Here is a 21,181-nt window from a genome sequence, read left to right on the forward strand (position 1 = left end):
AGACACACCATGAGGAGCTGGGTGAGGTCCCAGCGCATGGTGACACAAACACGCTGCTCTGCACTCCAAGGGACAAGCATGGGGGGCTCAGCAGCACCCAGTGACCCGAGTGCTCGAGGGCCAGCAGCAATCCTGCACTCAGCAGCTCATGGGGAACCCTCTGAGCACAGCTCTTATCAGAATCTGGGGTATTGATGATTCCGAGATTGTAGAAAGTCTCTGTCTGTCAGCCCCGCTGCCAAAGCAGAAGCCATAATTGGTCTGTGCTGGTTTCAAGGGTGTTTATTCTGTTTATCTCTAACATGTTCTGCTGCCCTGCCCAGCTCTGTCCTGCAGGGCAGCGTGTGGGGCTCTGCCCTCAGTGGGATGTTACAAACATTAAATACCAGAAACTACCTGGGCTGTATTTACAATAACCTGCCAATATCTGTCACCCACTTTGAACAGTGCATTCCCAGCCTGAACCAACAGAAAGATGCCACCACTGCAGTGAAACATGGAGGGCATGAAGAAGGAGAAAAAGGACAAGGCACACCCAATTTCCTCCATTTTGTCCCCTTTGAACCCCTTATCTAGAATCCTAAAATTTTATTTTTGCACCTGTGCCACACTTAATTATTACTTATATCAAACACTCAGAGCTGGTAATTGATCCTGTAAGATTGAAAACTCTTTTGCATGGACAGAGATCACAGACAGTGTCTCTGGGGGCTCTGTCCAGGGGGGTTTCTGACCCCCTGCCAGGGTCCCAGACCCTCCAGGGCAGCCAGAGGGATGCCCTGGATTCCCACAGCTCTCACCTGTGGTCATCCATGTCCTCAATCTGCCGTTTGACGTAGCTGTCGATGCGCTTGCGGTACGTCCTGTTGGTCAGCTTGCCCACCATGCCCAGCCCGTAGGGCCTCTTCTCCTTGGCAAAGAGCTTCCTCACGGGCACGGCGATGCGCTGGCCTCGCTTCTGCGGGCCCACGCTCACCACCTCCTGCCGCAAGCGCACCTTGGGCTGCGCCAGGGCCCCGTCCTTCTGCTTCCGCCAGCCTCGCTCCAGGGGGCTGAAATCAAATTCAGGACAGCAGCAGGGATCAATCAGCCTTCCCGTGGCCTTTGGTGGCAGCAGAGCCTCTGCCTGTCCCACCCGCCCTGGGCTGGTGGCAGACAAGGTGCCCTGAAGTGGGAGCTGTACTTCAAAGGGTTTACACAGGGCCAGGAAAGGAAAGCACAGAAGTGGCAGAAAGCACAGCAAACACACAGAGCGTGGCATAAGACTGCTGTGCCAAACTAAGCCCCACCACTGCGGAGCTTTCGAGGCTTTAAAGTGTTTCAGCAACAGGCTGAAACAGGGAGGCTGAAACAGGCACCTCTGCAGCCTCAGGCATGTCTACTTCCTCCGCTACTTCAATCCTCTTATCTGCCCTCTGCTATGAAATGGAAGTGGAGTTTAGCCCAGCAGTGGAAATACCCACCTTTCAATGTCATTTCAATGTGACTGGACTGGCAAACTGGACAAAAATGAATCTGAGCAGCTTCCCAGACCAAGAAAGCAGCACTGTCACAGGCTGCAAACTGTACCAGCTACCTCTCCCAGTCTCTCTCCCATTCCTCCCTTATTTGTACCAATGTGTGCATTTTTCAGAATAAAAACAACAGGCTTCAACAACAGAATAAAAATCCCAAGTATTCTGAGCTAAAATAAGGCCTTTTTGTCAAAATAGATCTGATTAACATTGCACGGGTTATTGCTGAATAATACCTACTTTTTCCATCACATCCAGCTACATTTGAATTTCCTTGCTCTTAGACAGTGTGAAGGTCACATCTGCAGCACTCAGACTTGACCAAAAAAATCCAACTCCCTCCCATTTCACCCTCCTCATTGCCTGGCACTGCAGGAGGCATGCTCCCAACATGTGCTCTAGTCCAGTGTACCTCCTCTGGCCCCCCAAATGTCTCACTCTGCACAAAGACAGTGCTTGTCAGAAGTGCTGAGAGAAAACAGCCAACAACCTTTCTTCTGAAAGATGACTGGAGTATCTGGAGAGATCATGACAGCTCTGAAATACAGGCAAGCAACAGCATAAGGGAGAATCTGAACCTCCGTAGACAAAACACTGCTGGAAACTTCAGCTGTTTTCATACTGCACTTGCAGAGGATGCATTTGAATATCCCAGCTTCCCCTTGGGAAGTCCTTCTGCAGCAGAAGGTGCAGGTTCCACTGCAGCCTGCTCTTGCCCAGGATTTCTGTGGGGCGGACATGCTGCTTCCCAGTGTTTCCAGCTGGAAATCTCCCCATGCCCAAACAAACACCTCACCACGTGAAAGGACACCCAACTGTGACTCTGATAACAGCTCTCTCAAGTGTGAAAAAAATGTATTTTCCTCAGTAAATAAAACTATTTAAGGAGACCCAAAGGGAGCCAAGAAGACTGAAACCATCTCAGAGGAGTGACAACAAACTCCCACCACTTGTGCTTCCCCTTATGTTAAACTCAGTGAACTTCTTGGAAACACTTGAAGGGAAAGTGCCAACACAGCAAGACGGGCTGAGAGCAGCAGAACCACAACAAGGACCTCCCTGTCTGCTCCATGTTCACGCCCAGCAGAGCTCTCTGCTGGGGTGAGCTGACTCGGAAGCAGCACAGAGCAATTACTCAGTACCAGTTACTCAGGTGGAAAAAATCCAGCCATACAGTACAGCACCACCCACATATTTGTAGGGCTCTCAGCATCAGTGCCACACCTTTCTCTCATTTCAAGTGAGGAATGCAGCCCAGCTTGACACTCTGCAATGCTTCACCGCTCCTTGGAGCATGAGAACAGTTACTGGTGACTGTGGCAAGGGCAACAGCTTCCTCACTTTGCCATGCTCTCCATAGCCAAAGGCTGGGCCCTCAGCATCCTCACAGCTGATTTAAAGTGTCTTTTGCTTCCTCAAGGTATGATACAATCTCTGAAACACATTAGTATGAAGCTGGAAGTTGCTGGAGTGACTGGCCTCTGAGTCACCTTTCACATCATGAGTAGCTAGGGCAGGAGGTCTTCAACTGGATTTAAAGAAAACCCATCACTGCACTGCTCTGAGCTCTGCACCAAACACCCATAGCACTCAGATCTTGGCTTCCTCCATGCAGGAGGCCCCACTCCAAATGGGTTGGCTACCCTGTGTTATGGGTTGGCTACCCTGTGTTAGGCTTTGGCAGCTACCATGTAGATACTCACAGTAGTAAGTGGCTTCTTTCAAGCTCATTTTTGTCCAAAGCACCTCCTGTGAGATCTGTCTGATCTGGAGGTTTCACCTCAGCATCTTTGATTGCAGCTTCTGATGGTGACTCGAACACTTCATCTGGGTACGTAGAGAGCTCCTCATGAAGGACTCCTTCCTGGGCAGAGAGACAGCAGCCCCATCAGAAGCAGCCAACATCCCATTTCAGACAGCAGCCCTGGCAGAAAGCAGTGCTGCTCTCTGTAACACACTCTGGTCCTGCCAGAACCAGAGTCCTGCGCTGCTCCTGGGCCAGCACCACGCTGGACCTGCCCCTCACCCGAGCAAAGAAGGAAGTGTCGAGCTCATCTGGGAAATCCACCGTGTCCTCCTCCAGGAAGCTGGCGGGGGTGAAGCTGCGCCGCTGGGCCCTCCTCAGGGTGCTGTCCTTCACAGAGCGGCCCTGCAGCCAGGGACAGGGACATGGGGGCACTGCCAGAGCCTCAGCTCACAAACACACCCCAGCCCAAGAGCTGAGCTGGGTTCATGCTTGTGGATGGAGCACAGCAGATGTGATGTGTGACACCTTTCTGGTGAGAGACACAGCTGTCACCCCACTTCTCAACCCACAGCACCCACCTCCAGGTTTGCTCCTCTAGCACATATTGTACAAAGTGTCTGACCAAACCACAGTGCTGGCTGCCACTGGACACAGCAAAAACCATCACTGAGCCCAGGACAGCAGGCACAGGGCAGGATAAAGAGACTTGTACAGCAAGAGCCAGGTATTTCTGCTCTTCCCTGGCTGCTTACCAGGTGCACATGGACCACCCAAAGGTCCAGACAGGCTGAACTAAACCTGCTGGAATGCTCTGAGGCTGCTGGCCATGGGAGTCAATGTCCCCGGGCCAATAAAGAAAAGCAAGACCCGCACCAAAACCGAACCACCATCCCCGCTTTCTTGCCAATCCTGCCTGCTGTAGACATGGCTGCAACACACCAGGAGGTGACTTCATTCCCTCCCCTCCCCATCCCCTCTGCTGGGGCTCCTTGCCCCCGTGTCCCAGGCAGAGACCCTGCGGGCCGTGTACCTTCACCAGCGCGGCGGCCGCTCGGAAGCTCATTTTGGCCACGGACTCGCGCTTGCGGCGCCGCGGGAGGCGGTTGAAGCCCGAGCGGGAGCTGCTGAAGGAGCAGAGCGAGGTGGCCCCGGGCGTGATGGGCGTGTGGGGCACGCTGCAGCCGTCCGCGTCCTCGGCCATCCGGAACGCTCGCCCCCGCGCCAGGGGGTCGATGATCTGCCAAGAGGAGCAGCCCATCAGTCCTTCCACCCCCAAAGCCTTTCCTACCAAGCCTCCTCTCTCTTCTGGAGCCCATGAAAGGGGCCTGGCTCCTGGGATTGACCAAGAACCAGCCTGCAGGGACCGACAAGCAATTCTACAATAGGGAGATAAGGAATAGCCTGTTGGGTTTTCTTCTCTTTTGACTATTGTCAACCGGTCTGTACCAGTATCTCACATAAGACTCCAAACCTCCTCCAGCCCTTCCTAAGCTCTTGGTTTCATTGTCTCCCATGCTAATGAGCTCAGCAGTCAGAGAACGTGCTGCCTAAATAGGAGTTTGAGAAATCCCTGAAAACAGAAATGTTCTTTCTTCAGCTAGTTTCCTTCCTGATACTGGACAGCCCAGGACTTAAGCAGTTTCCTGTTATCCTGTTGAAGCTTTACTGTATATTTACATCTGCTTCCATTAATTAAATTTAACAGCTGGATAAAGCAGGCAAGCTTCCAGGAGCTGCAAGCCCTTCTTTGGGACTCCTCAGGCCAGTGCTCTCACTTATTCCAAACATACAAATCAACGTAATGAAAACATTGCCTTCAGCTACAAACCTTGCCTCTGTCCTTACATCATCCCAGCTGTGGTTTCCATAAGACCTCTGTGCTTTATCCCCAAGGTTTTACAAGCTTTTTTAATCTACAGTTGCACACTCAACAGGAAGCTTAATGGGCTCACACCTACTGACACCACGCTCTGATTTAACGTAGCCCACAAACAGCTCAACAATATTTCTAAGTCTCCTGTGACCAAAGATTAGGTGCAAGCCATTTAACAGAAAATAAGACAAGGCAAAATGTGACTGAAAAATGCACTACACTCTCCTCTGCTTTAGTGATGCCACCAGGCTGCAGGTCACAGACTGACCTGCTTTGGAAGGAATTGGTTTCCCAGTCACCCAGCAGTGCTCACCAAAGCACAGCCATCAGCCACACCAATTAGTGTCACTGAGGGGAGCAGTGGGAAGAGCTGGGTATTGTGATTAGTTCTGGTCACTGGATGTGCTCATCTGGACCCTGCCCCCTTGGGTCACACTTAAAGGTAATGAGCAGGAGGCAGCACCAAACCCAGGTGCCCTTTGCAGGCACTCAAAACCACTTCTGAGGACCCGTAAGCAGAGCAGTAGCACCATTGATGCAACTTTTCAAAGTCCTAAAACACAACCAGGTTTCCATGGGGACAGTAGCTGTGCTACAGCCTGCATTCTGACTGGGACAGGGCAAATGTCCCCTGCTACTGTACATTTGGGTCCAGCATAGTGGTTCCTCTGGGTACAACACAATTCTGTCCTTCAAAATGGCAGCAGAAAGCCTGGGCTGAGAGCTGCTGGTCATGCTGCACACCCCTGATGACCACAGCCACAGCATGACAAACACAGCTCCGAGCCACCAGCACAGCTGAGGGATCTCAGAGAGAGGCTGCTGGAGAGAGAGCTGCCAAACCATACCTGGGACGTGAGAAGTGTCTGAGCACAGAGCCCAGACGTGTTGAGGCACAGCTCAGCCCACAGACAGGTCAGTGCTGAAGACACCGAGCAGGGAGCTCAGCGACGGCCTTGCCCTCTGTCCCTCTGTCCCAGGTTACTCACCTTCTGCATGCCCAGCTGGCAGGGTCCCACGTAGAGAGGAGGAGGGGTCTCTGTGCTTGTCAGAGAAATGTTGTCCTGGCTGGGCAGGTCCATCTCCCGGATGACCTGGGGCTTGAGCTTCCCGTAGCGCAGGCTGCAGTGCCGGAGGCTCTTCCTCTGCCATTTCTGCGTGGCATCGCTGTCTTTGCTCACCCCAAACCAGTCTGCTGTGCCTCTGAAAGATGCCAGCAGACAAGGGCTAAGAAGAAGGATGTTTGCTTGGACTGTGCACGTGAAAAGACAAAGCCCTGGTGGTCACTTCCAGCCCACCCCAATTCAGAGACAGGATTCTTTCCCAAGGAGCATCTCGCAGCTTGTCCTCAACTGGTTTTAGCAACCTGACAGATGCTGGCCAGAAATGTTTGACCATCAACAGCATTCTGTCTCTTAAGACAGAAGAAAAATGGCAGGAGATATTCACTGTGGGCAAAGGACACTTTGTTCCGGGTTTTTCTAAAAATAAAGGAAAAGAAATGGTACAGAAATTCAGATAACTTGATGAAAGGTGTTTTTTTACTTTAAAAACCATCTATTGCAAACACTTACCATCTTCAGGCCAGCTCTGGGTCCCCATTGTAACACTGTACCATTTTGTAGCTCTGTAACTTGTCCCAAAATCCACCAGAAATCTCTCTTCTCTCCCAGCCTCCCCTCCACACTCCCAGAATCTCCCTAACTTCTCCATCTCATGCTGCAGGGTTTCTAACCTCCTCAAGGGTTGCATTAACAGCAAAACTTGCTGCAGTTCTGGTCTCTGCAAAGGCAGACACACACACTTCTAAGCTGCTGGTTGCAGAAGCAGGAGCACAAGGCTGCAGCCACAAGGCAGATTTGCTGCCAAGTGGCTGCTGCCACAGAAGAGCAGTGGATCAGAAGCAAAATCCCAAGGAAGGCAGGGAGGGATCAGGATAAGTCAGGCTAAAAGCCTATTTCAAATCCTGCAGGACAGCTGGTATCCTAAACTTACAGGGGTCGTGGCAGCCCTGCCAAGCAGTTCCCACCATGGCTAATCCATCCTCAGGAGATGACAAGCTCTCTCAGCCTACAGCTGCCTGGCCCAGGTGCTGAAACCTGAAAGTCCAAGCCAAACCCAAACCCCTGGCCTCAGCCCCCCTGCTCGGGGACAAGATCTCCAGCTGCTGAGAAGCAAGACCTCACAGATCACAAAGTGAGCATTAAAATACACACTGGAGTAAAGGCAGGGATAAATCTAGGATTAGGCCACACAGGGGAACTGAAACAGTGCACTGGAGACAGGAAATTAGTCCTGTGTTCTTGTACCCTTCCAAGCAAAAACCCCATCAACCAACAGGTGAAGGTGCTCTGCCACCACATCAAAGCTGTGTTAGAAATCCACAGCCTTGCTGGCTAAAAGCTTCCATGTGCAACCACAACACGTTTTCCACAGCCCTCCCTGTTCTCACAATGATACAGAACAGACCCTTCAGAGGTCATGTGGGCCACTGCTGGAATTCACCTGACCTCACTGACCCAAATGCCACCAGCAAGTCAACGTGCTAGCCTTTGGAGATGGGGCTATGTGAAAATCTTGGGGCACCTCTCTGCTCTCACAGACCCACATCTCCTTGTAGCAATCTTCCTCTCCATCCAGAGCAAGGGCCCAGGGCCAGCCCCTGCCCTGACAGACTCACCAAGCCCATAGCACAGAGCTCAAGCTGCCAGTTCTCTGGCACAACACACACCACAGAGCAGTGTGACCACGCAGAGGGCTCCCCACAGAAATACTGCTGTAACCAGTATTTCAACAGCAAGGTGACCTTGGGTGACAAGCCCATGCACAGGGCCTCAGAGGGAGAGGGGCTGAGGGTCATTTGGGCCTGTATAAGCCTGCTGAGGAGTGGCACCACTCAGCCTCAGAGCTCTCCAAAACTCTGCTCCCACTGGCCTGGAAGGACAAGCACCACCACAGCTGTTGGCACTGTGAGGAACACTATGGAACTGCCAGAGACCACAGCTAGGCGAGGGCCAGGGAGAAGAGCCGTCCCACTCCTCCCTGATCACAGCCAAAATCATCCACTAAAGAGTTTAGAGCATCTGGAGCACTCTGGGAAGATGCTGAATGCCTCTGTTCAGCTGGGGAGCTCCATCACATCCTGTGGAGTCCCCAGGGCACTGTAACAACCAACACCAGAGTGAGCTGTCACTCTCCTGTCATGATGAGCCAAGCAGCCCTGAAAGCCCAAGGCCAAACACAAGCAGCCCCAAAGGTGGTCACAGTGCCAGAGTGGCCAATGCCAGGGTGGCAGGACAGGAATACAGGGCATTAGGTCCAATCCCTGCCATGCACAAAGTCACACTGCCTGTCTGATTTAAAAGGACCCTAAACTCCAGATTTGGGGTGATGCTCAATGGGCCCGTTGTGCCCTGGACTCCTGGAGTGGTTCATCTCCTTGGTGCTGAGTAAACAAAGACCTCCACCTCAAAAAGAAGACAGTCACATCTGCATTAGAAAAAGCCATGATGTCAACGGGGAAAGAGTGGATGCTGTATTCCATTCATCAGCTCTGAGCCCCTCTGGACCAACACAACAGGGATGTGCTGGTTTGGTGCTGCTTCCTCTCCTTCCCCTCCTGCCCCAAGAAGGCTTTGGGGCCAACATATGCTGCACTGCTGCCAGCAAAGGCAGGCTGGGCTAAGGCTGCCCTGGGGAGATATTCCAGCTATGGTGAACACCAGGAGGTTGACAGCTTGTTAGGAAAGGCAGGAGGGAGTGAGGCTGGCGGGTGGACAGCTTGTTAGTCCATGCTACTTATTGACAGCTGCCTACACATTTAGTAGGAGTGACAATCGTTTTCTGTTAGAGGCACACATGAACTTTCTCACTCTGCCTGTCTGTAGGCCTCTTGGACAGTCCTGGGAAGGCAGTGTGATCTCAGCAACAGCCAGACTCTGTGCAGTTCACAACAGCCCTGGCACACACATGCAGGGGTGGGTTTCACACTCAGTGCTAGCAGTACCTGAAAAACGATCGGGGCAGGGACTGCCGCTTTCTCAGGGAGCTCCTGCCCCCCCGGTGCCCACGGGCGGGCAGGGTCTGACTCCTTTGAAACCGAACCTGTCTGCTGCAAAGAAAAGAGAGCTGAGGGGAAGGAACCTCCAGGGCTGTGGAGAGGAGCAGCCACTGCATCTCCTTCCATAGCCCCATGGGCAGCAGTTGTGCCCCACTGCATGGCCTCCAGCTGAGAGCACGACCTAAGAGAAACAACCAAGCTCGAGCCACACAGCAGCAGCATCTTTGAAGGCAGGAGGCTGCTGAATCCTCTTGGTGCACCTGTGACGTGTGTCTCACATTGCTCAGAAGGTACCAGGAGCGCTGCCAGCCCCCTCAGCTCCCCCTGTAAGACCTGCCTTCTTCAGCCCAGACACGCAGCTACAGATTGCACAGCTGGCCTGGACACCAGTGTGAGACCATGGAGGTGTCAGCAGGCTGAGGTAAGATCTGCTTAGACAGGTGACTGGTGCCCTGACAGGAACTTGCCTAGTGAACAGTCTATCTGTGGCACATCTGCTGCCTTGCATGGACATCTCAGACACCCTAAAGACTCAAAGTGGTGTTAGATGCTTTCATATGAATCACTCCCTTCCCTTGTTCTGGACTGCACAGGCTTGACTTTATGTGCACAGTTGATCTGTGTCCTCCAGGGAAGACAGTATGGAGTCCTGCTGCAGTTTCCCATTCTGTGCATTCTGAGGGCTGTGTTAAGCAGAAAACTTGGCAGCCAGCCTTCCTGGACTCACAAAACAAATCCCAAAACACAATTTAGGGATGTATGGTCTGCATTCTCCACTGCATCCTAGCTCTGCTAAATGGAAAACAGGAGTTTAGGCCTTGATACTTTCCATTCCCCTGGCCTTGTTTCTGATCCACTCATTTAATGCTTTTATTGCTAGTGTTGTGTAATGTGTGCATCTCCTGCAGTTCTGCTCCTTGTAAAGTCCTTCCCAAAGTAAATTTGTCACAGTAGCACCAAAGCAGCTCACAGCTCCTCACTCCCTAAGTACAATACAAACTACATGTTGTGAGGACTTCAGGGCAGGTTACCCTGGCCCTTCTACCCAATGCTTCTTGTCAGGGCCTCCACAGCACCCTCCCAGGATATCCCCTCATCCTTGACGTGCTCTTGCCTAGCTGTCCTGGCAAGGAACACGTCAGGAGCAGGGAGGCAAGGGAAGAGGCAGTGTAGGTGTGCCAGGACAGCCTCAGCAGGCCCTGAGGCTGCCCACAGCCCTGCAAAGAGCCGACGCCATTTCACGGGCTCAGCCCTCCCAACCTCACAAGAAGCAGGATCAGAGTGGGCTGATGCAGGAGAGCTTCAGCACCAAGGCAGCTGGGGAACGTCTGAGGCAAAGGAAAACACTGTGTGGGAGATCTCCCAGAGCTGGAAAGCTGCTCCTTTGTGAGTGGGCGAAGCCTGGCTGGCTGAAAGTACCCCTGACCCATGGAGCTCCAGGGATGCTCCTGGGATCCAGGCAGGCCTGACACACTGCCAGAGATAGAAGCAAGTCATCAAAGGAGAAAAGCTGGGAGAGCCACTCCCTCTGGGCAAACTGGGATGAGCCTTGCCATGGTGAGGGAAAGAGCATCCAGCTCTGTGTGGCCATGTCTCAAGAGACTCCTAATGACAACCCTTTGTAGGAGTGAGACACAGGACACAGAGCCTCTCCCTGCTCTCCACCACCCCTCAGAGCCATCTCAAGGACCTGCCCATGAGCCAGTGCTAGGAGCCAGGCTGCTGAGAGCCCTGCACAGCTCCAATGGGCTTCTGCCTCCCCCAGCAACCATGTGCTCTCAGACACTGCATCAAAGCATGCCCAGCACACCCATCTACAGTCACAGCTAAACATCAGGGCTGACACATCCTGTCAGTGAGAAACAGCCCCACTGGGGCATGGGGGCAGCCAAAATCTGTCTGTAAGTGGCAAACACCATTCACTGTCCTGGTCACCAGTATTTTTCTCCCAGGACCTGTCTCCTCACATACTATAGACAGGCTACACAGCACCACTGGGCCTCTACACCGGGGACCAACCTGCACCCATGTCAGAATCTGAGGTATTGATAATCCCGAGATTGTAGAAAGTCTCTGTCCTTCAGCCCCGCTACCAAAGAAGAAGCCATAATTCATCTGTGCTGGTTTCAAGGGTGTTTATTCTGTTTATCTCTAACATGTTCTGCTGCCCTGCCCAGCTCTGTCCTGCAGGGCAGCGTGTGGGGCTCTGCCCTCAGTGGGATGTTACAAACATTAAATACCAGAAACTCCCTGGGCTGGATTTACAATAACGTGCCAATATCTGTCACCTACGTTGAACAGTGTGTCCCCAGCCTGAACCAACAGAAAAATGCCAACACCACAGTGAAACATGGAGGGCATGAAGAAGGAGAAAAAGGACAAGACACACCCAATTTCCTCCATCTTGTCCCCTTTGAACCCCGTATCTAGAATCCTAAAATTTTACTTTTGCACCCGTGCCACACTTAATTGTCATTTATATCAAACACTCAGGGCTTGTAATTCATCCTGTAAGATTGAAAACTCTTTTCCATGGGCAGAGATCACAGACAGTGTCTCTGGGGGCTCTGTCCAGGGGGGTTCCTGACTCCTGCCAGGGTCCCAGGCCTTCCAAGGCAGCCAGAAGGAAGCCCTGGATTCCCACACCCACTCTTCCCCAGCCTCAGCAGGTAATGAGGGACTCAGCCTAACCCTGCTGTGGCAGGCAGTGGGATGAGCAGAGAATCACCAGTGCACAGCTCCAGCATGGCCCTGGATGGCAGAATGCTCCAGGAGCTCCGTGCCTCACCTCTTGATGGTCTGGGTGATGGAGGTCTGGCGCTGCAGCGCGGCTCTGCGGGCGGGGTCGTGGGGCAGGGACGGCGCGCGGCTGCTGTCGGCCGGCATGCTCACGCTGCGCAGGAACGCCTGGCGCCGCGCCGGCTGCGAGGCAAGCGGGAGGCAGTCAGACTTCTGCGGTGGGCATGTCAGCAGTTCAACCTCTACTGCCCCAGCTCTCCTGCTACACATCCTCCTGGCTGTTGTCTACCCAAATCACACTCACCTAGACCACGCCACTGACGTTTCCCCCTCTCTCAGCCCCTAAATTATCAGGCTAGCCCAGAGATCCAAGGCTTTGAGGGGAGGAACGTCAGGAGATGGTCAAAGATTCCAAAAGAGGCTCTTACCCCAATGTATGTTGTCCAGCTCTCTTTATTCTGTGATGTCCAAGGAAAAGAATGGGGCAAAGAAAGTGAATAGGAAGGGTCAGGGGTTTATCTAGGCTCTGGACAGGGAGGGCTTCTTGGCTCTTGGCCAACCTTGTCAGGGCAGGAAGGAGGGGTCCAGGGTTATCTGATCAGAGTCACAGGGGTCCCGGGGAATAGGGAAAAGGCATGTCTTGAGCACAGTGTAACACTCCACAAGGTCAAGAGAAGCGCAGTCAGTGGGATTTGCTTCTTAAGTGGCTCTGGATCTGCACTGAAAGCCTGTGAGAGCTGTGGGTGGGTCTGCAGTTGCTGCCTGGTGCAGCCTAAGCAAGCTGGGAAAGGGTTTGTTCACAGCCTAATTGCCTGGGCACACTCACATGGCCAAATGTCACCTATCAAATGTGACACAACTCACCAGGCTGTTCTCAGCTCACACAACTGCCTCCCCAGGGCTGCTCTGGACTGCATTTTTATCAGCTCAGCAGAGATACCATGTCCCATTTGTACAGGGCAGGCTGAGCAGACTGCCCCTCTGGCAAGTGAACTGTGATCGATCCTCTGGTCAGACACTGTCTCTGCCTCAAGACTACTTCAGCCTCTCTAGCCCAGAAAGCTCATTATTTCCACTTACATTAACAGTTTTGATATCTTTTATGTAAAAGCAGTACACAGATCCTCAGGCTGTAAGTCAAAGGAGCACACAATGCACTCTTATCCTGACAGCCTGGGCTGTGCTGAGAACACCACCTCCACCAGCTTCCATCATAAGCACAGACTGTCCCTCCAGGTGCCCAGCTGGGTTTAGAGATTCCAGATAAGGGAAGATCCATCAGAACCTTAAATAATTGATTCAGAAAGTATCAACCTGCACTGGTAAAACCCTGAACTCCACCTCTATCCCTACAGACTGACCCCCAAACCCTTTCCTTCCAAGGGAAGACCAGAATCAAGATTTATCTGCCAGGAGCTGTCATGTAAGTGAAGTGCATTTGTATCCCTGGATCACAGAATGATGAAGAGGACAGTTCTTGCTGTTCCTAGGGCAATAGAAGTTTCCTCTTAAGACAAGCTTGTCCTCAGCACCCTCCAGGGAAGCTGTATAACCCTCAATTTCTCTAGTGACTAAACTTTTTTTCACATAAGTGACTGAACCCAGGCCCTGTACACACCCATGGAGATGGGCAGCAAGAACCCTTTGGCTCTGCCTTCGGTGCACAAAGTCTCTGTTCCTGCAGCAAGGCCACACAAGCAGCCAGCATTCAGACCCAGGTCTCAACCCTACAGCAGTTTTTAATACCTTGTAGCAGGAATTCCTGATATTCTCCCTATTCCCAGCACAAATAAGGGTGTTTTACTCTCACGCTTTGCACTGCTCCTATTAACCTATCACCTCATCTCTACTTCAGCACTCCTCAATGTTATGTATTTCTCATCCCACATGGTCCTCTTATGTTCCTCACGCTGCTAACAGCTTTGTGTTGCCAGTAACTGTTCTTTGCTGTTACTGATGAAAGTCTGTCATTATCTTGGCTGTTCATAAGTCAGATTCATACCCTGCTCATTTCAGCACAAGCTCCAGCACTTCCGGGCCCTCATGCTTGTCTGGGAGACTTTCAGTCCTCCAGCCCCCTTAAGAAATGCTTGTTTGAATACCTCACTCTCTTATCCCAGCCAAAACACTTTTCACAATGCCCACATCCAAACACTCACATCCACTGATGTGAGCACATCAGCCACCCACCCTCATCCCTCCCACATCCCCTTCAAGGGGAGTTAATTACTGCTCATAAATTTGCTCAAAGACTCTGCCCCTTCTTATGTGGCCTCACAACCTGCCATCACACGCTGCCTTTCCCTCAGCCAGGACTGATGGGGATCCCAGGCACAGGGATGCTCCCAGCACATCCCTCCCCAGCTCCCCAGCCCCTGTACCTGAACGGGCTGGGGGGGCTCTTCTGGCACGGCCATGGGCACCGGCACCGGGATGTCCAGTTTTAGCCATGGTGGCTTCTTCCGCTGTAAACTGCTCGTGCTGTCGTGGCGCGCCTCCGACATCGTCCCACGCTTGTCCTCGGGCCTGGGAAAGGGGAGACACCAGAGTCAGGAGAGTGGAGACACCAGAGTCAGGAGGGAACCTGGCTCACCCTCACAGTCCATGCTGGCAGGGTGAGCAGAGGGTTCTCCTCCAGCTGTGACTGACGGGCCCCAAGCCCCACGTGGGATGAATTCCCGAAGTGCCTCATGAGGGCTCAGGGGTCACAGCTCGTGCCCACGCTGCTCATCAGCACCTGGCACTCAGAGGTCACAAAGCCTCCAGCCAGATACAGATACTGCAGTCACAACGTTGAGTTGCGTCCCATTAAGATTTTTGCTGAGACTACTGTGAGATCCAGATTCCTTAAGAACAAGCCATGAATTAAATCTTAATGAGATCTGGATCCAGACCAACCAGCTAAGTAACTGCAGTATCAAAAGCCACTGGCCTCCCTCTAAAACCAGCTTGTGACTCACAAACACCCTTTTTTGCCCACCCAAAGCCAAGAACCACACTTTCCAACTCACCCACCACTTAGCAATTAACAAGCGGCCATTTCTCATCGCTGTTTCTAATCTCTTTTAAATGTAGTGATTTTCTAGAAACACAATACAGTGCACAGAGCAATACCAGTATAGCATGAACATTAGAGAACTGGCACTAATCCTGAACTAAGAGTGGTTTTCGTACATAAATAATAATGATATGGTATTTAAATAAAAACCGCTGTGTAATCCAAACGCTGCAGTGAGTAAAGTGACTCGCTGTCATCTTGCCCACTCTGCTGAAGTTCTGCCCTCCTGTTTGGGACCACAGGAGTCTTTCAGGCTGGCAGAGCACCCACTTCACTGTGCATGCTCTGAGAAACAATTCAGAAAACAGATTTCACTGGAGGCAGATCAGCTCAGATACCTCCACAGGTACTTTCCAACCTAAATTACGCTACAAGTTTTTATTTTTTCCTCTCCTATCACACGCACAACTTCAAGTGAACAGTGGGAAGCACGTGTGCTGAATAGGACAACAGATTCCATTCCCTCCAGGCTCTCTCCTTGCATGGCCCTTAGCCATAGGGGACAAAAATAATCAAGTGCCCCAGCCTCTTCACCACAGTGGACAGATGGAATAAGCAACCAGTTAAATCAGCAGGCACACATGCTTTGACAGGGAGCAGGAGAAAAACTCTGTTGGAATTAAAACTTAGTGCTCTTACAGTGTCAACAGAGCCCATTTATTTTAAATGCAGAGTGACTTCAACACATAAGGATTCTTCCTTGAGAGAGGCCAAGTCCTAGGCCAGGACCAGAGAGATCTCCACCCTCAGAGACATTTGGCATGCAACAAAACAAGGCCCTGAGCTGCCTGAATTATCCCAGCCTTGCAGTGGCTGAGCCAGTCAACCTGCACGGGTACCTCCCAGCCTAAATTAGGCACTGGTTCCCTGAAACGTGCGCTGCCTCGCGGGGCATTTCCCCCATATTCCCACAGCTGCTCTGGAAAGGAACTGCACACACCACTGCAAAAGACACAAGGCAGGGGGGCAGGCAGGGGGGAAATAGGTCACCAAATGGGAGTGGGGGATGATCTGGATAGGGTTAGGAGAGAATCTCATCTAAAAGGAGCTGAAGGCCAGCTGCTGGTTCAGTCGCGCGAGCCGGGCCGGCTGCCAGGAGCACCGTGCTCAGCTGAGCCGGAACGACAGAAAGGGAGGACTCAGCTGTAGGTGGATGAAGGTTGGGTTTCAGCAAATACCACAGGCCCCCAAAAGTCTGGGAATTCATGGTCTAGCCTGTACAGACATGCCCTTCATACATGCACCACAGTCCTGTTGCACAGATGCAGTGCTGTGCATGAGAGGGACACAGATCCTTCCTTCCCTCTGCGCCGCACTGCAGGAGTGGCTAAATACAACTGTTCTAACTTCCTGTAAGATAAGAACAGTGAGAGTATTAGGGGAACTCCTGCCTGTGCTTGGTATGAGTAAATCTGCTGTGAGACATGATTTACTGGAAGGTCTTGCAAATTTGTCTTCATGGTGAGGTGAGAAAGCAAAGCAAATTTCTCATACTGAAATACTCCAGCATTTTCCTTTGAGGATCACAAACAGGAATGTCCTCGAGGTGTCCTAATCAGAGACCAGCCAAGAGAGACAGAACCACCACTCTGGCACAACCAAACACAATCTATTTCATACAACTCAAGAGCCTCCTTGCTGTGCCTTCAAGGGCAAATTCAGAGCCTCCAAAGTAGCAACTCTGCTTTTTCCAGCATCTCACCGCGGAGCCAACATCACTCAACATCCTTCCTGTCTACTTTCAGAGCTGCCTTTGTGAGCAGGAGCTCTGGGTGTGAAGAATACAAACGTGCAGGATTTGCAGCTCTATCAATCAGTGAGGCCAAGCCAGGAAGGCAGAGGATGAATCATGTCTGTATTGCCCGAAAGTTACTGCAATAATGTGAAACCCTGTGAAAGACTTCTGATTAAATCTGTTTTGAGCTTCCCCTCCTAAATTGCCACAGACCACAGACAGTGATGTCCATGTATCTTCACTGGTTTCCTTGCCACCCTTGCAGACTTGCACATGGGATCTCCAGGGTGTACACACCTGCCAAAGAGGACAGGGCATGCACACACATGGGTCAAGCCTGTGGCCTTAAAATTACCCCCAAAGTTGATTCAACTTTGTGTTTTAGGCAAGGTGAAGATCTCAAGATGAAATTCACGTTCTGACAGAGCAATGGACTGCTGTGCTTTCTCCCTGCTTCAGCAGTTAAAGAGTTCTTTAAGTAGCAAAGCATAAAACTGCATATATAATAATTGTCTAAATGCATTCAGTATTTAAACCCCAAGTGAGTTTCTAGGGTGGCTGCAAACAGAATATGTAGGAGCAAATCCTCCTACTAGTACAACCTTCTTTACTCGCTAACAGGTTCACTTCCCAGTAAAAGAGTGCAGTGAAGGCAGAGCTGTTCAGCATTCCCAGTGTGCATTTGGAGTGGCCAAAAATAAACCTTACGAACTCCTAAGACTGGATCAAGCCCTGCCAGGGCAAGCACTGTGAATTCTGTATGAATAATCAGCCACAGCACAGGTCAGGCTACTGCCTCTGCCCCAGGCACAAAACGGCCTGGGGTATGAGAGGCAGGAACCCAGGGCGTTAACGGGGAGCCTGAACGTGGATCCAGCTGAACACACAGATATAGAGACCAGATGAGTATCACTGCTTAGCTGTGTGCACAGATGTACAGGAACATGGTCCAACAGCCTTTGCATGGCAGGTAACACCCATTATCACACCTGGCCCTCACCCAAAGTGCTGCGAATTTCTGCCTCAGCACTGCAGTGAAAACACTTGCTGAGTTTCACACTGACCCCTTGGTTACTTTTAGGGGTCAATGCTTCAGGTTCCAGTGCCCATGTATTTCATCAGGCCAGGGGGCTTTGTTTCAAAGTTGACTGCATTGATACCTATTTTTGAATGGTCCCATACTATCAATCCCAATTTCTCAGTACTATCAAGAGGCCACCAACAGCAGCAGGATGGGAACACACAGAGCACAGCCATGCAGGGCCAGCTCAGTGCCCCCTAAAGCCAGAATCTCATCTCCAGCTGAGGATGCCTGGCACAGGGTAGGAGCACTGATCACTCGACAGTCCTATCTCCCAGGACAGAGCCATGGCACGTGCTGTGAATAATCACAGGCTTCTTGTGCCAGAATGTCTTTGCATGCAACAGTTCTGTATCCATCTCTATACCCATCCAATGGTTATTATTCCAGAATTTACCAAGCTCATTATTTAATCCAAGCAAACTTCTAGTATTCATAACTGCACATGACAAAGCTCCAGAGCTGAAACACACGCTGTGTAACAAACCTGCTCCAGCTCGTCTGCAAACCTGCCATTTCCTGGGTTCACTTGTTGCTCTGTAGTTCTTGGATTAGAACAGTGATCAGCTTTTCCCTGTCCTCTTTCTCCATGCAAGTCCTGACCCTACAGATCTCTTCCTACCATCCCTTCTTCTCACACCCACATCCAGGAGCTCAGTTCTCGTAGGGGCTGTTTCAGACCTTTTCCCTGTGCTTGTTTAGTGCACTCTGTTCCACCAGCACCACAAAACTCAGGAATATTGAGAGGTATTTGCAAATCCAGCTTCTTCTAACTGATCAGCCGGTAGCAACATAAAAATTATTAATAATGTCCCTTTCAATTAAGATAAACAAAAGAAAAATTGTATCAACAGCAGATAGTCTGGGAAATTCACCTGAAAATTATCTGTGCGAAAGCAAGGTCACAGAACCAGAATGAAAGGCAAATTCACTGTGCTGTGGGTCAGGCTAAGAAAGGAGAGAGCACATTAAATACCAAAGTTGGCACATGATCAAGGAAAGCTGCTTAGTGAAATCTACTGACCCAAAGAGAGAAGGAAAAGCTTTGTCCAGAAGTGTGAGCATGTTCCAAAAACTGACAAGCATCCTAAATACATTTAGAAGCTTGCACAGTCATTTCAAAGAAAGACCATCCTTCCATTTATAAAGACAACTGAAGAAATTCCCATGTTGATTTTTTCTTCCAAAATCTCCATTTTGCCAGCATTCCCATTTAAAATAAAGCTGCCTTCCCCCTCCCCCAGAAACATTCCAAACAAAAACAAAGCCAAACCAAAACCCCAACTTAATTCAACACTACCACACAAACAAACAGCATCTGCTTTTTCCAACAGCACTGCTCCTCTCCAGACACCCCCAGGAGGTAACAACACCACTGCAATCTGATCACCACGTTCCGTGGTCAGATTCCAGCTGGTTTCCTCTATTTTTCAAACCCCATCACTGCAATAGTTGTATTTACAGTGCCTGCTACACCAAGTCCCAGGCAAGCCCCATGTACCTGAAGGGGTCTGGCTGAGGCACAGGAATCTAGGAGGACACAGCAAAGAACCCGGGATCCTCACGGTGTTCTCCAGAGAGGACGAGCCAGGGGAGGCAGAGGAGACAGCTCCTGGCTGTGCCTCTCTCTCCAGGAGGATTGCTGCTGGCACAGCAGGGAAAAGGCAGGAAGTCCAAGGAGAAGAGGAGCGATGGGGTTTCAGTCTCGTGGCTGCCAATAAAACCATCTAGCATGGATCAGACCCAAGGAGTTACAAACAATATCCCAAACACCAGGCGTGAGCCAGCCCTTTGAAACAGGCCAGATGGAGGGGCTGAGGGCAGGCAGGGACAGGGAAGGTGGGACAGGCCACACTTGGGGAAAGCTTTTAAGGACACAGCAACCCCCAAGCTTTGGCTAAGCCCATCGCCACTGCCCACCCTAAGAAAACACCTGAGAAATGAAACAAAGCCATCAGCACTGCCCAGGACCCTCTCCTGCTTTCCCAACGCTGGCTGCTGAGCTGGGAAGTGCTGTCAGGCTTTGCAGACCCACAGGCTGCCACAGCAGAAGCTGGGTCTGAGCAGCCCAAGCAGCACAAGGCTGGCAGAGCTGTGCAGACACTCTGCTCTTTGAGCCCTGCCAGCCCCACACACACCCCACTGTCCCTCCTGCTGCTCTCTGCCATGCACAAGCTCTGCCTGAGTGCTGGTGGAGGCTGCTGCCACTTCCAAGAGCCTGCACCAAATCACACAGGCTACTGCTCCTCTGGGCTCTGGCTTCTGCTGGTGAGCAAAGCCATCTGCCAGCTAGCTGCTGCCCAGGGAGCAGGCTTGCCTTACTCCACTGAGCCACTACAAGGTGTTTTACCAGCACCAACTAACCCTAGTAAATTATTTCCTGTTGATCTGGCACCCTGAAGAGGCTCAGACAATTTCAGATAAGCCCTGAGAGAGGAAGGGTAGGACCAGCCTCTTCAGTGATGGCTCAGCATGACAGCAGCTCAGGTGAGACATCAAATACAACCCTGAGCTGTCATCCCCTGCCTGTGTGAAACTGTCCTGCTCCATCCCCACTGGGGCTCTCACCATGAACCACTTAATTGAATTAGTTGAGAAATACCAGCTGAAACTGCCTGGTTTGGAAGAGGCCAGGCAGACCCCTAGACAGGCAATGGGAAGCTACATTGGGTTGGTATTTCATGCAAAGCCTTGTAGAGGGATGGTATTCAAAGAGACACAGCAGGAGTGCAAAGCTTCAGCTGGGACCTACTGAACTTAGAAAAGGTTCAGCTGCATAGAGACAGAGGGTTTTAAGTACAGGTAATGAAAATATCTGCCAGTGAAGTCTGGAAGTACATGAGCCAATCCCACCATCAAGAAAGGAGACCTGATATCCCTTTGAGCAACTGATTTTCTTGGTTTTCAGAAAAACATGAAGGTTATAATGGAAATCAAACAAAAATTAGTTCCTACTTGAACACCAGCATTAAAAGCTTTCAAAGCAGCTTCACTTGGGACCTGAAGGTGTGGTGGCCTCATATAGGAGAGGAAAAACAGGAAGCTCAAAAACTCTTCTGATTTCTGTTAGTCCCCAGATCTGTAGTTGAACTCCTTCAAAGGCAGGTTAAAAGATGATCCCCAAATGCAAACACTCACAAGCAACAGGCAGATCTTCAAGGTCCTTTTGTTGCAGCAGGCAAAGGGCAAAACAGTAACAAGAACTCAGAAACCAATGCTCAATATTCAAGCTAAAAAGATGTCTCAGAGACTTGAAAGAGATACAAGCCAAGGGTGCTGCCTTCCTCCTGCTGGCACCAGCATCCCCACAGCTGTTGGGTGATCCACACTGGGAACTGACCCACATAAGCTCAGCAGAGAAAATGGCTCATTCC

At 51.2% G+C, this 21,181-nt stretch overlaps 1 protein-coding gene across 13 annotated transcripts in view; it reads right to left on the bottom strand.

Annotated features, from left to right (window-relative positions):
* RHBDF1 (rhomboid 5 homolog 1) overlaps positions 1–21,181 on the bottom strand; it is a 43,180-nt gene that overhangs the window by 6,973 nt on the left and 15,026 nt on the right. For 5 of the 13 annotated variants that reach the window (XM_085591783.1, XM_085591778.1, XM_021531216.4 and 2 more), the window contains exons 2-9: positions 14,315–14,459; positions 11,983–12,116; positions 9,141–9,245; positions 6,124–6,337; positions 4,292–4,498; positions 3,541–3,663; positions 3,218–3,378; positions 801–1,052 (exon numbers count right to left, since the gene is read on the bottom strand). In XM_085591783.1, coding sequence (XP_085447909.1) covers positions 801–1,052; positions 3,218–3,378; positions 3,541–3,663; positions 4,292–4,498; positions 6,124–6,337; positions 9,141–9,245; positions 11,983–12,116; positions 14,315–14,437 — 1,319 coding nt within the window. In that variant the 5' untranslated portion in view covers positions 14,438–14,459. Of the gene's footprint in view, positions 1–800; positions 1,053–3,217; positions 3,379–3,540; positions 3,664–4,291; positions 4,499–6,123; positions 6,362–9,140; positions 9,246–11,982; positions 12,117–14,314; positions 15,277–19,308; positions 19,519–21,181 lie in introns of those variants that run through there. The other 8 variants (XR_014958424.1, XM_085591779.1, XM_085591785.1 and 5 more) reach the window with 5 other exon arrangements.

This window comes from Lonchura striata, chromosome 14 (genome assembly GCF_050655825.1).
Source record: "Lonchura striata isolate lonStrDom1 chromosome 14, ASM5065582v1, whole genome shotgun sequence".
In the NCBI taxonomy this organism is placed as follows: domain Eukaryota; kingdom Metazoa; phylum Chordata; class Aves; order Passeriformes; family Estrildidae; genus Lonchura; species Lonchura striata.